This window comes from Musca autumnalis, unplaced genomic scaffold (assembly GCF_047663935.1).
Source record: "Musca autumnalis isolate F117 unplaced genomic scaffold, ASM4766393v1 scaffold_3, whole genome shotgun sequence".
Taxonomy (NCBI): Eukaryota; Metazoa; Arthropoda; class Insecta; order Diptera; family Muscidae; genus Musca; species Musca autumnalis.
The window spans coordinates 67,809,317-67,829,114 of record NW_027411866.1 but is presented as its reverse complement, the minus strand read 5'-3'; the positions used below and the strand labels follow the sequence as shown (position 1 = coordinate 67,829,114).

General features: G+C 34.1%; 2 protein-coding genes across 2 annotated transcripts in view; both read right to left on the bottom strand.

Moving 5' to 3' along the window:
* dtn (transmembrane protein 132C dtn) overlaps positions 1–19,798 on the bottom strand; it is a 444,998-nt gene that overhangs the window by 54,673 nt on the left and 370,527 nt on the right. The window lies entirely within an intron of this gene.
* On the bottom strand, positions 11,830–19,577 carry LOC141400052 (putative ATP synthase subunit f, mitochondrial). Its single transcript, XM_073979457.1, has one exon. It carries the CDS (start codon positions 18,380–18,382, stop codon positions 17,858–17,860), a length of 525 nt encoding a protein of 174 aa, XP_073835558.1. The 5' UTR covers positions 18,383–19,577; the 3' UTR covers positions 11,830–17,857.

The following is a 19,798-nucleotide window of genomic DNA, read 5'->3' as shown; positions in this document are numbered from 1 at the left end:
ATGACTTTTGCGGCTAAAAATAGACTAACAGTATTGAATGTAATAAAGTTGAGTGATAAAAAATACGGTCATAGAGGGTCTTCAGACAGGTAAAAAGCGCATGGGGCATATTAACAATAAACAATGACGAATCGGCCACAGGCAAGTACGCAAAGAATGAATATTTGACTCAATATGTATTGTAGGATAATGGAACAATGCAAAACAGTCCGATTTTGGCTTTGAGAACATCGAAATACCTCTAGAAAGTATATGGAAAAAATTTGCACCAGTGTAGTATTTTGAAACGACCTACGACAGAGCACTATTTCGTCTCTCAATGGTATTGATATGATTTAATTTTTACTAATTGGATAGATATTATCCTCTGCTATCATAATTAATCCCAAAAATTGCGCCAAATCCAATAAAACCCATCAAATGTGGAAATTAAACCGCTACTGGAGAAGCTGGAATACCGAATATTTGGGTACTATATTCTTTACCAGTAATGTTGGCGACATTTCCTGAGTATTTCAGCCATGTAAAACTTCTCTACAAAGTGGTGTCTTCAGACACGCCGTTCGGACTCGGCGATAAACAGTAGGTCCCATATCATTGAGCTAATATGAATCGGGGTGCACTCACTGATATGAGAGAAGTCTCCCTTGTCCCTTATGGGATGTTTGTGGAACAATTATTATTATATTATATTCTTTACCATGGAAAATAGTATGCGAAATTGGGTTTACGGATATAATAATGATTAGGAAGACATCCCCACTGATCATTAAGAAATATTTAATAGTCATTAGTCTGAAAGTCAGCAAAATCGATCCCGAAAGCTCCAGCAAAGTCAACTACCACCATTCCAAAGACCAGATAATGACATGTTAATCTTATTTGTGTAAATTGCCGATGTAATATAACAACACAAAACTCTTAAATACATCGGGCTAACATCCTGATATCAACCCTCATAAAATGTTTGGGTCCAATTTAAGAAAAAAACTCCAAAAACATCCTCCAACGAAGGATCAAGATTTACTAAAAATTGGGGAACCAGTATCCCTAGAGTGGAACATACCGAGCCTTAATTTTTGGTTTAACTGCGCTCATTAATGCTCCAATGAATGTCCAAAGTGGATAGACAGCTCATTAAGGGACACACCTTTGGTAATTCTCGAAGAAACTATCCATTTGGTAATTTTTGCAATACTTTTATTGTCACCCCCAAATAGTAGTTAATTCTTATTTTTGACCGTATTTGTCATAAATCGCAAATACCCTTTGCATATTTTGACGCAATATTGTTGTAAGGACCTATAGCAAGAGATTTGCACAAAAGACCGTATAGTTTTTACATAATTTGTTGCCATAAACGAACAATTAATATGAAATTTTCTTCAATTTTGGTTTTTGCAATACTTTTCTTGCCTAACTGTATGTATGTAAACGTTGATAACTTGGAAACGAGTTGAGATTTTTTTAACAATTCAAAAACAATTTTGTAGGCTGAAAGTTGTCTTTAAGATGAAGTGAGCACTAAAAATGATGCAGCACGGTAATCGATCCATAATTTCCAAATTTTTCGCTGTTTTTCCTATTTTAGTAATCAGAATGGTTGTTGCTTTGCCTATCAATAAACAACCACCATTTATAAATGTGTGTATACATGATAGCCAGTGAGCTCTTACTGAGTGCAAGTGAACATACATTTCAATGTGTTTTACATTGAAATTTACGCTTCCTTGCTCTCAGTAAGCGCCCACTGGTGCATGTGTTTGTTTTTTGTCGTTTGGGTTTGTATTTGTTTGCACCCAAACATATAATTTGTTTACACCCAAACATATACAGTGTTGCGCTTATCAAAAGCAACAAATCCAGGATTTCGCATTAACTCAATTTTTCGATCCGTTACAATTTTTTTAAATGTAATATTTTGTGTCCATTTGTTCTTTGTTATGTAGAGAGAGCTTTCAAAAGTTGTTTCTGTACTTTGTAGTTGGATGGGATCACAACAACAACAATATGGGGATTGCAAAACAAAAGCAACAACGGCATATCCAGGGTTTAAAATGCTAACGCCATATTAGCAAAAGCACCGAATATTTGCAGCTTTGCCTGCTAAAATTTCTTCGAAATATGTTTAGCAACAATGAACAACGGCAACGTGTAGCAACAAATTTCACAAAAATATTGCTAGCGATGCTGATGCTATTTGATATTGTTGCTTTAATAAAAAAGCGTCGGGCACGCATACTCATATTTTGCAGCACACATGATCAACACATATCAGAAAAGAGAATAAGCAACAAAGTTTCAACGGATTAGCCATGTTTTCAGCAAACAATTGTTTTTGAGATCAGGGTTACCAGTGTAATGCATTAAAAATCACAATATAATTAATTACACTTTTTCGTTCAAAATATATTTTTTTTTTATTTTTAAACAATAATAATTAGTATTCTTTAGGTTCTACCATATGATGGGAGCATTTTGACTTTAAATGACATCTTTTTTATTACTGCGTTGGCAACTCTAATGACAAAAAACACCCTCTCTGGCTAATTCGCTGCGACGAATGGTCAGCCGAGTGCTAAATATGTAGCGTGGTTGTCGATTATGCCTAACGAAAAAAAGATTAGACGTAAAAAACGAAATAAGCAAAAATGTACAAAAATAAATATGCGTTCGGTTGCTTATTTAGCCGTGTGTGTGAATATTGTGTAGCAGTTGAAGTGTACAGCTAATGCTAATGTTTTTAGATGCTGGCTTTTAAACCCTGGGTATATCATTAAAGATGGTAGTGTTATCGGCTTTAATTAGCTGTACTTTTGACATAAATATGTTTTTTGGGACACGTTAGATTCATTTTGTGAAGAATTTGCATTTGTTATCCTAACAGGGTTGCCATCCCCTACCACTTTTTGCCATGGTCTGGGGAAAATATAATAATACCCTCAAATCACAATTTTTCCCCTTATATAAAAATTTAAATTTTTAAATATTCATTCGGAAAAAGTATTAGTATAAACCCTTCTTATGTTTGGCGTATAATAAAAAGTTAAAAAAACCGTATATTGGTGAACACAATACATCCTGGAGAAAACCCCTTGAGGCAATCGGCACATTGCACTGTGGTCCCAGCCCGCGACAAAAATACAAAAATCGATGCCTACAAATTATGATTGTAACTATTCAAATCTATCGTAGACTCATCAAACTTTCGTATTCCGGCTTTCTTTTTACAACTTCTAACGGCACTTGCTAAATCAGAGCCACAGAAGTGAGCACTTCCATTTGAAGAAATTGAGACATTGAAATTACCATTAACGTAGTGACAAGTTCCAAGTGATATCACAAAAAAGTAATGTGTAAAATTACTATAGTAGGATTTGGAAGTTAAAGTTAATGATATTGTTATTGTTTTTAATTGATAACATCATAAAGTTGAAACTTTATTTTGTTGTAAAATTTATCTCTTTTGAAATGTATTTTTGTGAGCGTATTTATTTAATATTGTGAAAAGAAATAGATTTTTAGTACCTTGGACCGGATCCTCACGTTATTTTTATTTTAATGTTCGTGGAAGTATCCAGAATTAGAAAAAAATTATCTCATCTGCGCAAAGTTGCCGAGCGGTATTCAGTTTTCATTATACTGAATATACTCGGAGTTTTGTGAATGTTTAGTATAGGGTTTTTGGGTGTTTTCAAGCAATCGGTGTTGTTGTTTTGCATTTTGTTTCGATATTTTATAAAAAATTATGTTTTTAGGATTACAGTATGAATGTGTGTTTTCACACTTCCACGCTGAAGGTCGTGGGTTCGATTCCCCGGCCAGTCAACATCAAAATTTTCAACGGTGGCAAAATACCCCTCAGTAATGTTGGCGACATTTCCGGAGTATTTCAGCCATGTAAAACTTCTCTACAAAGTGTTGTCTTAAGACACGCCGTTCGGACTCGACGATAAACAGTAGGTCCCATATCATTGAGCTGATATCATGTATGTATGTGGAACAATTATTTTTTTAGTCGGTCTGGGAACTCTCCTAATCGAGATATCCTGTAGCTAGTATTTATTGTAATAGATGCCAACCCATCCTCGCGAACTAAAAGTCTCATAAAACATCTTAGTTTCCAGATATCCTCTGTTTGAAACCTATAGGAAATTGTCTACATCTAATATAACCTGGTGCACCCTTGGTCCATATGTTAACCCTCGTAGAAAGAATATGCTGTTGCCTTATATGGTTGACACATGTCACCAGTTAATCCTTGTCAAGAATAAACTTCATAAAATGTCATGATTTTTACAAACGTTTTTGTAAAAAACTTAGACCAACTACTTAAATATGCCAAATATCGGGAGTTAACATGATATAGGACTATACCAAGAATGTTTGATACATATTATAAACTCCAAATGTCAAATTGCAGCCCATTCAGTTGGAAAATATAGCAAAAATCGTGAAATTATAAAAAATGGGAGGTACGTCTATATGGGGGATATACCAAAACATGGGCCTCTATCGATCATCGACAGCGAATTCACTTTGAAAATATAGACAAAATCTTGAAATTAATAAAAAACTGGAAGTGTCGTTATGGGGGTCGATACCTAAAAGTGAACCAATCCCGACGATCTTTGGGGAAAATTATCTTCTATTCATTACGAGTTTACGGTACAATTTTCAGATCGATATCTTGATTAGAAATATTTTTGTCGCTCTCCCATACAAGCTAAACCACAGTGTATTGTGACTAAAAACGTTAGGGAAACTTTAAAAATAATGCGAATAGGAACTTCCAAGAATTAGTTGGGGCTCTTATTTCCGATATACGCCCTAGACTTGTTCGCAGAAGAAGTTTTGAAAACAATTTGAAAAGTTATACAGCTCGCAACTCAAACAACACATCGGTCAAGAACCCACTATTTCAACCAACGGTGGGTAACATAAAGTCATATGACTAAATAAATCAGTTTTTTTTTAATTTTTGTTATTAAATCTTACTTTGAATATAATTTTTTTAAAATATAATAAAAAACCATATTGGGTAGTTTAAACCGTATAACACATTGAATTTTGTACCAGTGTTTCATAAATTGTCTTCCTTTCGGTATTACAACGGTTTCTTGACCAGTGTAGAACTCTTCAAATTATTTTCAAAACTTCTTCTGCGAACAAGTTTAGGGCGTATATCGAAAATAAGAGCCCAAACTAATTCTTGGAAGATCCTATTTGCATTATTTTTAAAGTTTCCCCAACGTTTTTAGTCACAATGTGCCGATAGCCTCAAGGGGTTTACACCAGGATGTATTGTATTCACCAATATACGGTTTTTTAACTTTTGTTTTGGATTTGTTGCTTTTGATATGCGCAACACTGTATTTGTTTGCAGGACCCAAACATATGTTATGTTTGGGACTGGTTGCAAACATATCGCCCTTTTTGTAGAAAATTTACTTCTGTTGAAACTGAGGTATGGGGTATTGTAACTCGCGAATTGTTGTAATATACCATAACTTTTGAACGCATTTCGGTAAAATAAACTGTTTTAGCCCGATTCACCGATGGGTTTCTTAAAATAATAATTTAAGCGGAAGCTGTGGTCGTTTTAATGTAAAAAATAGGAAAAAATCGTTGAAGGAAACGAGTTTTTTTAAGTCAATTTTCAACTAGCGGCTTTACAATACAATGTAAAGTATAATGTTCAAAGAAGAATTTAAAGAACATACTTCAGAGATGAAGTTTCTAATGTATGATTTTTTAATATAACTAATGCATCAATATCAAACGGATGCTGACATTTTGAAGACTGAAAAATTGAGTTTTTTGAATTTTCGCTCTAATCGCGACGCGCAACTGTACTTGTTTAAAAACTGATTATGAGATTGTAGTACTCGCGATTGCGCATTTTTTGGTGTATAACTCGGGCGTGTAGCCTTCAAAGGTTCACAACAATCTCAGCTTAAAGTCGAAATTTTTGTGCGTAAATTTTTCTAAAAAACCTGTTTTTTGGATTCAAAATTTACAAATGCCATTCGATTTCAGTGGAAACCCGTGTGAATTTAGTTTTTTTACGTTCTGAATCTAACACGCCTTTGTGCGTCTAAATCCATCCACTAGATCGGCGGATATGATACCCCTCAAATTTCGAAAATCTGCAAAAAATGTTTTTGAAAATATCGCGTATTTAGAAGCGTTTTAAAATGTGCGAAAACAGATATCGAAAAACGTTCGCGAATCCGGAGATATAATAGATTTTTTCTAAAAACTGAATGCGATGCTACATCCACGGTTCTTGATGGATCGCGTTGAAATGACATAGGATGATATATTTTTTAATGGTGATCATTGAAATAGGATGCGCATAAAATGCAAATGTACTTTGTGGAAACTATGGGCATTTTACTGTTTTTTGCACCCTAACATGCAACTGATGCTACTTATAGTTTTCCTATTGGCGAATATTTTTAGAACATTATATTAAATCACAAGGAATTCCAATTGTGACATAACATTAAAATAATATTATATTGAATATTACATCATTTAAAACGCGTATAAACCGCGAAATATTGGAAATCACAAGATGCGCATCCGATTTTCCAAAACAGCGAAACAATCCCTTTTATTTGATATACACTTTGTGAAATCCCATTTGGCGACCACGTGTATATCAAATAAAAGGGATTGTTTCGCTGTTTTGGAAAATCGGATGCGCATCTTGTGATTTCCAATATTTCGCGGTTTATACGCGTTTTAAATGATGTAATATTCAATATAATATTATTTTAATGTTATGTCACAATTGGAATTCCTTGTGATTTAATATAATGTTCTAAAAATATTCGCCAATAGGAAAACTATAAGCGAAAAATTTGTTGCAACGGAATATCTTCATTATTGCGTGAAATTTAGACGAACATGACGAAGAACTCAAAAATTTTTTCTACAACCTTTCCTATAAAACCATAAAAAAATAAAATTAGAATAACACGATTTTTATTTTTTCGTCATATTTTCTTTGTATTTTTGCAAATAACATGAATACTATAGCTCCAAACTTCACGACATATGTACATAGGTTTCATTTTATTCCTTACAATGTCTGGATGCTGCTATAATTTTTTTATATATATTTTTTGTAAGTATAAGCGCTATTGTTTCAAAAATATGTTTGTAAATACGTGAAAATATTTAACAAAGTGAATTTTTCGCGAATCCACTGAAACTTTTCGAATTTTTTTTTGCATCATCGCAAATGGTGCGAATTCAGTTAACGATAATAGGATATAACAGCTTACTATATTAAGCCGCGATTTTTTTAGAATTTTTTCTAATTAGCATAATTAAAACGGCCATATCTTTTGCGCGCAACGATCAAAGTTGGTAACGAAAACAGATTTGGAATGACGATTTTTTCTTAATCTATGTACCAAAAATCATAGATGTAGTATCAAAATTTTTTTTTGATTTTTTCGAAATGGAAAAGACGATTTTAGACATTTTTGCTGATATATATGTTTGCTGCAAAATATGTTTGGGACATATGTTAGAGAGGGCTTTTTTTGTGTATTCATAGATGGTCTGTAGGAAATTATGACGTATCAGACATACATTTCTGACGTATATTACATAAATCAGAAACGTAGTAAACCTAGCAAAAAAAACAAGGTTTTTGACAGAATAAACAATCGCATTTTATAACCTAAAAAATCAAGCATAAAAAGATTTTGCTATAAAATATACAAATTCTTTGAATCATTAGGATTATATTGTAGATGGCGTGCTTAATCCAATTTATTGTTCAATTATTTCAGTTATTTTAAAAATCAAAGTATTTATAAAAATATACTTTTATATTCAAAAAGGGTACGGAGGCTCTTCAGTAACAAAGACAGGCTTCCTTTTTATATGTTTCCTACGGGTATATGACGTTTTCGACGTTTACAACTTTCTGACCGTCGAAAACATAAAAAATCATCATACAGACCATCTCTGATAGTACTAAATTGTTCTTGTTTATTTTTACAATGTTGTAATCCATTGATAATATCGAAAGTCAGAGATGTTATTTCACTCTCAGAGAAAAGGTTTTGATCACTAGAGAGCGGAGAGAAATACTATAGTATTAGTTGCAGCGCTGTCAGATTGTTGAGTCCAGAAATTTCCGACCAGACGGCTATTTGCAGAATTTGTTTGTTTGATATTGTTTGACATAGTAGGCTCTTATACAATTTTTGCAGAAGTCTTCATTGGAAAAATGGCGTTTAAGAAGTAGGAGTTTAAGAAGTAGGTTTCTGGTTTGATTTGTTGAGGCGGTCTTTAATTTCCAAATAAGTCCTTCCATTTCGGCAATATTCGAAAGTAGTCTTGTGCTCACCACCACTATTAGCACATTTCTTTTTATTTGCATTTGGGCAAACAGTAGTTAAATGTCTACTGGCACACCAATTTCAGTAGAATTTATTTCGCACAATCTGTCTATCATTCGTTTTTCATTAGTTCTTTATAAATCTATCAAGAAGCTGTCAACTTATGCCAAATGTTTAAAGTATTAGAGACAATAAAAGGCCACAGCCTTCAAAAGGTCTTATTACCCTAGTATTAAAGTCTTAGATTTTCCAATTTTAGCGTTTTAAACTTGGAATGGCTTTTATTCATTCCAGTTTTAAAGATTTGCAGTTGTACTCAACTTATTAAAGAATGTGATATTCCAGTGAAACACTTTAAACCATACAAAATTGGTTTTATTGAAAGAAAATTAAAAAAATAATAACGGGACTTTATCGAAGCAGCACTTTTTGTTGAAAGATATTTCATAAGAGTACAACACAAGATATATAAACATATCCCAGGATATTCGACGAATGTCAGCTAAACTGAAGTAAGCAATAAAAATTTTAAATTTGCTAAAATGAAACGAAGTGTATGTCATCGATAATAGACAACGTTTCAAACACGGCAGGAGGGAAGTCTTCTCGACATCCTTGTACAGCTTGACATGGTTGGCGATATCGAAAGCCTTCGATAGGTCAAGAGCCACCATAATTGTTGGATTCCGCGGCCTGTTCTGGTTTCGTTCGCTATTGATATGTGTGGATTTGGCGTGGAATGCTGTTGTGGTGCTCTTCCGGAATGTTGGACAACTGTGAAACTGCTTCTCATCATGGGGAGTACTGCCTCTGGAACATTGGTGCTCGCATCCCTACGGTAGCGTAAAAACAAACCACACGTATTCTCTCTTTATTTCTGATTTGCCATTGAATAGCAATGGGGAGAGTGTCTTACCACTACTAATACACCAACTATTCTGAGCACCCCTGCTCTAGAAAAGCAATAGGCATCCCCGTTCGCGAGCAAGCAAAGAGAGTTTGTCTTTCCACTCACACAATTTAACGTCAAAACCAAGCAATCACACAATGACAACAGTAGTTGCTCAAAATGTTGTTGTATGGTTCTCTAGAACAAATGCTCAAAGCTCACCATCGGCATGGGTGTTTTTTATTCACAAAATTACGAAGACATGTTGTTTAAACAGCTGTTACTGTCGTATGTGTTTGTTTAAATAGCTCTTACTGTCGTATGAGTGGCCTAGTATGTATGTAGCAAGGCATATTGAATAAGGTAGACGACTCACGCCAGCTGATTGAACACAAAATGCCAAAAAATTGTGGTAAACAACATACAACAACAATTCTTCATACAAAATCATAACAAATTTTGACGTTTAAAGTGTACAACAAATGTTTTTTGTTGTTGCCATTTGACGAACAGGTTACCTGTTAAATCTGCCTTGGTGTGTAGTGTGTTCAAAACTAGGAGAAAGCGATAGAAAAAAACAAGATAGAGAGGGCTATAGTCGGACAGGCCGACCATGTGATACCCTACACCACTACACCTGGCCACTAGGTTTCCAAAAAATTTCTTTTTTATGATTATAACACCCCGACCCCGTATACTTTGTAATTTGCATTAATTTAAAAACTGGGAATTTCTCTGTCATGATTCTTTACAAACAAACAAAAAAACTAGAGGAACCCATTTATGTGCATCAAAGGAGAGGTCAAGAGTTGGTTTTCATGTTTGGTTCGTAATTTGCCAGAACATATCTCTCAAAAATTATAATACGGACCAAGAATGTAATTTGGACAATTTTCTCATAAAAGTGGCCAATTACACCCTCATGGCCAATTACACCCGCTTTACATCATCACATCATTATTCAACATTATTGGCATCTTCCTTGACCATAATCTTATCTCGTGGAAAGTTTTGTAAGTATTGAACTATAAGTGCGAACTCTAGCGTGGTTACGGTTACACTAAACACAACTAAAACTGTGGGATTCCTGTATATACTAGACTGTAACGCTGTTATCCACGTACATCGACATATTTGTGTAGGAATGGGTAACGCAGCCACTACAATTGCGCGCCCCACTTTCTTGCTAAATGTACTAAATGAACACAGCAGACGTACGACACACGACTTAATTAAAGACACACACTGAACACAGCGCAATAGAAGAAACAAATTAGTGAACACAGCTCATTGAGGAAAGCGAACTTCACAAAAAGTTAAATGACTAGCGACAAACTAAGAAAAATGACATTCACTGCAGTTGCTCTCCTCAGTGAAGTCGCCTAGAAGAAAATCACTTACGCTGTAGTTGTTCTCCTCAGCGAAGTATTAGAAGTTAAACACTTAGAAGTTTTAGAAGTTACAATAATTATTTGAATTTAAAATTGAAGAAGTTAAAAGTATGAACTTGAAGTTTGTGAAATATTAACTTTGTGTAAATATGTAAATATGTTTTGTTTCACTTAATATTAATCAATGAACCTAAAATAAATAATAAATAAACTGTGAACTATTGAATTTAACATTAACTAAAGTGTTTCATTCGAACTTTTGGTAACCACACCATCCTACATATTTGGGGGCTCGACCAGTTCGAATTAATGAAGTGAAACAAAAACTCTGAGTGAAATGTAATACTTGAAGAACAAAAAATCGATGTCAAAAAATGTAAAAAGAGACATTTTGTGTGGTGTGTAACAAAAAATTTAATTTGAAGAATATCAAAAATTTAAGTGGACGTAATAAGCTAATTGAATAACTGTGAAAAGTGTGGCTAATGATCAACATATGATGAAGAAACATTTGCTAATGATCATTAGAAAGAAGACAATACAACAACAAAGGGTACTTGTGGGAAAAAGACACTTTGAGTGCAAGTGAACTTTTAGAATTGCCCAATGAATGATCATTTTTGACGGCCAAAAAATTGCAATGATCATTGCACCAAAAAGAAGAATTACAATAACAAAACTGTGTGAGCAAAAACAATACAACAAAATGTTACTTGTGCGCGTCCAACTCAACCGTTGCTTGATGCCCATTAAGACAACAACAACAATGAGTGCAGTGTGAATGCATAAGAACAACGCGCGATAGGAATACAACAAACATATTAATGCTGCCTGTGCGCAACCAACAACAACAAGCCGAACTGAAGAAAATTTTCAATCTGAGTGTGCTCAAACAACAACAACAAGAGAGGTGAAGAAGAATTTTTCAAATCCAGAACTTGTATGCAGTAATGTGGAGCTGGTTGGTAAACAGATGCTGAATATTGACGATACGTATGTTTAGATGTAAACATTAGAATTAAACACATTGAATTTTTAGAAGATAGTCAGTTCATTGAGAAATAATAATATGCTTGTGCGTTGAGAAGTATTGTTTGTTATTTTTGAGAAGAGAAGTTTGTCATAATTTAGTATTATTTAACTGTATTTATGTTTATTTTAAAACAATAGAACTTGAATTTAATTTTTATTTTGTGTGTAAAGCTACTAGAGACGAGGTACAAAATTGACAAAAAGAACGTGGAAAAACTGACTGTTGAAGGCCTGAGGGACAAACTAGGAGAACTGAATTTGGCAAAAAGTGGAAATAAGGTTGAACTGCAGGCCCGGCTCCTTGAACATTACGGTCATTCCAATCCGGATGACAATGGATCTGACTATGGGGAGGCAGCGTCAGGTTTCGGGCATAGTATACCTATATTCACGTTAAGGGACATTCAAGATTCAGTCTCTCGTTTCAGTGGGGATGAATTACCAAGTATTGAGCAATGGCTAAAGGAGTTTGAGGACTGCGCATGTACAGTAGTTTGGGATAACCTAAGAAAGTTCATATACGGGAAACAACTGTTGACAGGGGCGCCTAAAATTTATGTTAGCAGTCGTTAAGCAGTCGTTAAAAAAGGAATTTGGGGTAACACGTTCTTCAGTCGATGTGCATAGGAAATTATCAAGCCGGAAAAAGAAACATAACGAAAGCTTGCGTCAGTATCTCTATAGCTTAATGGAGATTGCTACTCCCATTAACCTAGACGATGAAAGTTTGATTACATATTTCATAGAAGGCATACTCCCAGACACCAAGTGCTTTAAGTGCAAGGGTTTTGGTCACAAATCCTTTGAGTGTAAGGTAGAAGAGATGGGTAAGGTAAAAGATGTTAAGACCAGCCCAAATAAAAGAGATGAAGTCCATATAGTGTACGAGAACATTCCAAAGACTTCCCACAGGATGTTTAAAGATATTGAGATTTTTGGCAATAAGTTTTCAGCCATGATTGACACAGGAAGTGATGTTAGTCTTATCCGTCGAGATGCAGTTGGTATTTTGGACAACGTGAAAATAGATGATAATATGAAGTCTCTTAGAGGAATAGGTGGTAAGAGTATTAGCACACGAGGAAATTTTAAAACGCAAACCACGATTGATAATTGCAGGTTAGAGATCACGTTCCACGTAGTCGAGAAGTGTGACATCATTTACCCTGTAATAATAGGAAATAATATTTTTGGAAAGGTTGATATGGTTGTTGATTCTAAGCGCATTAGATTCAAGAGTAGAGGTAAGAGTGGCAAGACAGTTGTGAACAAAGCATTAAGTTCCAAGGACATCAATCCTAATTCGGAGTTAAAAAATGAGTTCACAAATGTTTTGCAAGTGTCTACCATTTCCAGTTTTGACGAGGCCCAGAAAAGAGCGAAAAATTTCAGGGTGAATCGAAAATCGGGCAAGGCAAAGGGAAGTAAATTTGAAGAGCAGGATTACTCGGAGTATGATGGTAAATATAAAAGAACTGTAAAGGAAGATGTTACTAATCCTATAGAAAAACCTAGGAATGATTCAAACATAATATCATTTCAGAAGTTTATTGGAAAAGATACGAGAATTGAAGATTTTACTAATAACTTGAATTTGATAAAACACGAAGTTGCCCACCACAAGAGGATAAGAAGAACATATTTAATGCACGAGGAAAAAGAAAGGTCTGTAGAAGACACGTAGTGGGAAAGGTAGACGGTAAAATAGGCCGTAAGAGTGGAACGTACGTCGTGCAGGAGATAGACGCCTATGAACGTTTAAAGCTTTGTACTAAGGGGTGTAAGTACATGAAGCCTTGGGTTCTCCATTCGAGGGCGAATGTAGGTCAGGATGGCCGAATGTAGGAATGGGTAACACAGCCACTACAATTACGCGCCCCACTTTCTTGCTAAATGTACTAAATGAACACAGCAGACGTACGACACACGACTTAATTAAAGACACACACTGAACACAGCGCAACAGAAGAAACAAATTAGTGAACACAGCTCATTGAGGAAAGCGAACTTCACAAAAAGTTAAATGACTAGCGACAAACTAAGAAAAATGACATTCACTGCAGTTGCTCTCCTCAGTGAAGTCGCCTAGAAGAAAATCACTTACGATGTAGTTGTTCTCCTCAGCGAAGTATTAGAAGTTAAACACTTAGAAATTTTAGAAGTTACAATAATTATTTGAATTTAAAATTGAAGAAGTTAAAAGTATGAACTTGAAGTTTGTGAAATATTAACTTTGTGTAAATATGTTTTGTTTCACTTAATATTAATCAATGAACCTAAAATAAATAATAAATAAACTGTGAACTATTGAATTTAACATTAACTAAAGTGTTTCATTCGAACTTTTGGTAACCAAAGCAATTCCATCCTACATTTGGCATCTATGGAAAGGGCAAGAGACCGCCTTCCAAAAAATTTCGCGTCGATCATACTACCATTGCGACCTACAGAGCCGCTACAAAATTGGACAAAAATTTTGTTTTTGATCCATTTCACCCTCTAAATATTTCACGATTATCGTTAAATAGAACATTGATGGCGTCGTTTTTAATTGGGATAGCTATACAATTTTGTTTTTTTTTTTTTCAAAATTATCTGGCTTAATCCCATTGTTGTTGTTTCATTATTTTAAAAGAACTAATTTATTAGTGGAAAAAGTTTGGCATTGTTCGCCAAGGGGTAAGGCAGGGAAGACTAGTTTCGATCCACGCCACTGGATCTCATCAGTTCCCTTGTTTCTTATTTGTGGATATTCTCCACCGAAGTTATTTTTCAATAACTTCTTCAACAAGAAACTTTTTATACCCAAACATCAATCGTCAGCTCGAAGTATAAAGGTGAACAAAGCAAAACTTCAATGAGAAGTTTTTCTTTGGCAACAAAGCACAACTCCGACGAAAGTGTTTGCAAAACAAACCAAACCCTTTTCCACTGCTATGTGTCGTTGAATTTCGACGAATGCGCATAACAAAATGTCGTTGGTAGCTTGTCGCTGCCAACCATACAAACGGTGCCAGTGTTTCTCAAATAGAACATTGGTGGCGTCGTTTTTAATTGGGATAGCTAATACAATTTTGTTTTTTTCAAAATAGTCTGGCTTAATCCCATTGATGTTGTTTTATTATTTTAAAACAACTAATTTATTAGTGGAAAAAGTTTTGCATTGTTCGCCTACATAAACTTAGCATTTTCAAAATGTATATTTAAACATAGGTAATTTTTAATATTTTAGAAAAAATTGTTCTGAAAAAGTCTTGCAGAAATGTGTTTGAAAAATTCGTCAAAATGTGTCCAGATTTTGCATAATTTTGATATGTATTGGAGTATAAAAAAAGAGTGTCGAGAAGGTCGTGAGAAATTTTTTTGTATTTTTCTCTTGATTGTTGTCTTTGATATTGCGCAAACAAAACTTGCGTCTTGCTTGCGCATTTTGAGTTATGTCAGAAATGGTGGAAATAGCCTTGGGTCTAATTTTTGCATTTTGGGTTTTTGTCTTAATTTTCCCTGTTATTGTTGTACAGTATGCCGTGTTTTGGTTTAATGTCTATGTTCACCTTATAAGACAATGTGTACACGTCCACCATTATAGCTGTGTTCCTTTACTTACCTGAGGTTACAATTTTTACCATTTGTTACCATTTTTAAGCTGCAAAGCGTTCCTTAACCCCGAAAAGTGGCAAAACTGGAAGCAATTTTTAAGAGAGTGAGAGTGGAGAGAGAGCAAAAATGGCTTTCTCTTCTACCACAGGCTACCAGCAAAATTTCTGCAGGTAAAAAATGGCAGAACTGATTTTTCGTCTTTTGTTTGACGAAAACAAAAGAAAAAGTCGAACGCTGATAAAACTAAATTAAAAACTGTGAAATAAAAGACGAAAATTGATTTTTTATGTTTCTTTTCGACATTGCTGCCAGACCTACAATTTTTCCGTTCCTTTACTTTTCTGGTAAAAATGTTCATGAGAGAGCAATTTTGACACTTTTCTCTTTTACCACCCTTACCATTAAAAAAGTAAAGGAACAAAGCTTATGTTATAAGCACTATATTTCTATGAAATTATGGCGAAGCACAAGGGGTGAAATCGCGAAAAAATGGAGATTAATTCAAAAAATTAAATTCAGTTTTTGGTATAACTGTCGTTACATGGTAATATGGTACAAAATTCTAAGTCTCTAACCAAAATCTCAAGATCATATATTGTATACTTCTACAGTTACACTGTGATAAAGCTAAAGAATTTTTAATAATTTGAAGAGCACCATAAAAAAGTGACCATTTTAGAATGGAATCGTGAACTTCAGGTAGATATCAGAATCTTAAAAAAATAGATTTATGTCAAAAGAAGTTTAAAAACATATTAAAAATTATTTTAAAATGTACTCATTTTCTCCTATTTAGAGTTAAAAAGTTTTTATATGAAGGTTATTCCAAAACGAGAAAATATGGAGATAATGTTTGAAAAAGATATTTTCAATCCCTTCAAAATGCACAGTTAACAGTTTGAGCCAGTTTAGTTGCAATATATGCCTAAAATGTTCGAAAAACCCCCAAGTTTGCCTGTACCTCTATATTGGAGTTATACCAAAATATTGACCTATATTGACAAATTTTCGCACGATGATAAATATACTAAAAAATGTGGTCAAGATCCTCGAAAATACTCTTGTATGGCAGCTACAATAAAATATTTACCTAGCTTTAAAATTGTTTGTTTTGCTGTTTGCTAAATATAAATTAATCACATTAGAAGTTTTTAGATTAATCAAATAAGAAATGTATGCAAACCGTAAAAACACTTCATAGTTTTTATGGTACCCATTTGTGAGGTCTTCGAATATACCTCCCTAACCCCTTAATTTGCACCAAAAATGTGTTCCGTTATATTGGTTGAGGTGTAAACATTCGAAAAATATTAACATTGGATCACCAAAATGCTTCCCTTAATTAATTTTCGTTTTTTTGGAGTCTTGCCCCAATGTGCACCGTTTGTATGGTTAGCTGCGATAATCTACCAACGACATTTTGTTATGTGCATTCGTCGAAATCAACGACACATAGCAGTGGAAAAAGGTTTGGTTTGTTTCGCAAACATTTTCGTCGGGATTGTGTTAGGTTGCCAAAGAAAAACTTCTCATTGAAGTTTTTTCTTTGTTCAACTTTATACTTCGAGCTGACCATTGATGTTTGGGTATAAAAAGTTTTTTGTTAAAGAAGTTATTGAAAAATAACTTGGAGAATATTAACAAACAAGAAACAAGGGAAATGATGAGATCCAATGAGGTGGATCGAACGACGATTATTTCGCGGTGTTACATGAATTTTCGGAAAAAAAACAAACTTATAATACCCTTTCCACATTGTGGTGTAGGTTATAAAAAGAAAAAAACAAAAAAATGTGGAGTGGTGAATTTGAATATAATTCAACTCAATTGCTCTAAAAATAGAACATATGCTTGCTTTTTTTTGACTACCGGTATGTGGTTAAATATGTAATTAAAAACATACTTAAGGAAATACTTCCTTCCTATGACATCCCCATAGTCAATTTGTAAGTAGTTGCTACGGCCAAAATTTACTGAATAAAGTCATTACTTGATAATGACTTTTTTTGCTGGGATGGAAGAAAGTGACAAAAAAATTTCCCATTTTTGCCTCAATGAATTTAAAACTTCTAAATAAAAATTAAAGTTCTGATTTTTGCAATATGTTTTTAGACATGTAGGTTATTAGAATATTAATATAATGTCTGAAAAACCCGTGAGATCAGATAGGACCACGCCGATCAAAATTTCTGAAAGAGCATGCCGAAAACAACCTGTATCTCAAAAAGTCAAAAAAGGCGTCTGAACAATTAAGCATGACACCGACGATATGTAAAATGTGTTTTCTGTAAATAATTGTGTGACAATTGATTTTTTTTTATTTGGGTTTCTTTTAATTATTTTTCTTCTATAAGAATTTTTGTTTTAAACCTATTTTTTTTTTTGAATACGATCAGCTGAGGACAATTATTCGGAATAACACAATGCAAGACAAACTCTCAGAACTCTTCTTAGCGCCCATGTTAAACGTGGGACATATCTGTGTTACAACAAAGTTCTCTGGGAGTACCGTTTAATGGTGTTTGTAGTTTCTGTGGTGCAGGAGGAGGCATTGTGACTCACAAGAGAGCCCATGTGCTCTAAGTGAGCGTAAATTTGTTATCGCTCACAGCCTGTGTAGATGCTAACACGTTGTGAACAACAACAAATTTACGCTCATTGAGAGCACAAGAGAGACCCAAAAATTTTCTCTGCCTCACTCTGCTGTGGTGCTTCAACTTGCCGTAGTTGATGACATAGAAGAATGTCATGGCAACGGCTGTGAGTTGGAAGAAGGGAGCAATACCAGCACGTTTGGATTGAACGTATTTGTGATTCCAACGCCAACAGGCACGACTGAAGGCACCAGCAATGGCATTTGGGGTCTTGTTGCGGCGACTGAACAAAGATCCCAATTCACCCAATTTTACTTGACCGAATGGTACATCAGCTTTGCCGTAATAGCGAGCTGGGCCATAAGGACCATGTAGCTTGGGGTTGTATTCAGCTGGATAATCACCAAAAGCCATTTTGAAATCTTTTACCTTTTTAATTTTTGCTGTAATTAACCCACTTAGCGCCAGATTTTTTTGGGAAGATTTAAACTTTTTCAGTTTTATTCTCATTTCTAAGCATTTTTTAAGAAATAACTTTTTTTCTTAAAACTTATAATTTCTCCGGAATCGGGTGTCCGTTAAAACGGACAGTGGCAAAATCCACTACCGTAAATTTGTATGGGAAATTGGTGTTTTGTACAAATATGTATAAAGTAAACATGATTTTTAGTCGTACGCACAAAGCCAACTCTTTTATACAGTTGAACCTCGATTATCCGTGAATCGATTATCCGGGAACCTCCATTATCCGTGATAGAAAAGAAAAGTTAGAATTTTTTCCATTTCTTCTATTTTTCGTTATAAACTTCATTGCCCGGGAGTAATAACACACTTTCTAATTAATCTGATTAAGCAAACAGAAGGTAAACAAACGAAAACTGGAAATTCTCCCGTATTACACAATTTTTGTATTTTTGGTATCACAAAAACCATGGCACAAAGTCCATTCAGATGAATCTGATCATGATTATATTATGTATCCTTCTAAAATATGGTGGATTACCGTAAAGAATTTAATAAAAATTTCAGATTTTCATATTATTGTACAATATTATGTCATTTTTACTTAAAGAATATGTTCAAAAACTGCGTAAACGCATTGCCTCCATTATCCGGGAAAATCGATTATCCGTAATGCCTCCGGTCCTGACCATCACGGATAATCGAGGTCCGACTATATTTTTAAAGATATTCTCTATCTTCATCATTTTATAAAATATTTTCCATCGTACGCCCTAAAGAACGGCATGTTTACTTTATCCATAATTGTAAAAAACACCAATTTCCCATACATATTTACGGTAGTGGATTTTGCCACGGTCCGTTTAAACGGACAGCTAACTTTGCAGTGTTATACAGACAATTTCTTGCTTTGTATTCAAAATTTATGTTTTTAGAATAATACTTTCACATCTTTTCTAACTAATCTCTGCTTTGTATAAGTGTAACTTATCTACTTAAGTGTTTTCCATTGTAAAAAAATCAAAAAATCACTTCACGGTTATTTTTGTGACCGAACCGCGAAAAATTGCGAAGGTCAAATGTCAATTTATGAACGGGGAAGGAAAGACATATGAGCAAACAATTAGAAAATACAAAAAACTCCACAGCAAAACCCGTATCTAACTGTTTTTTACCTGTATTTTTGTGCAAATTTTTTGCTGGCGTTTAAACGACCAGTGGCTTTAAATGGGTTAAGCGTCAAAATTACAAACTATAAACCCAAAAAAAAAAAAAACAAAATAATTGTATAAATAAATGCGAAATTTTAACAAATAAAACGAAAAATAACACATATTTTCTGTACCTAAACAGATTCATATGTGACATAAATATGATATATTAAATTGTAACATATGTGTCAATTGCCGTATATGTCCTTCTACTAAACAATGCTGCATTGGTTCAATTCGGTATGAGAATTTT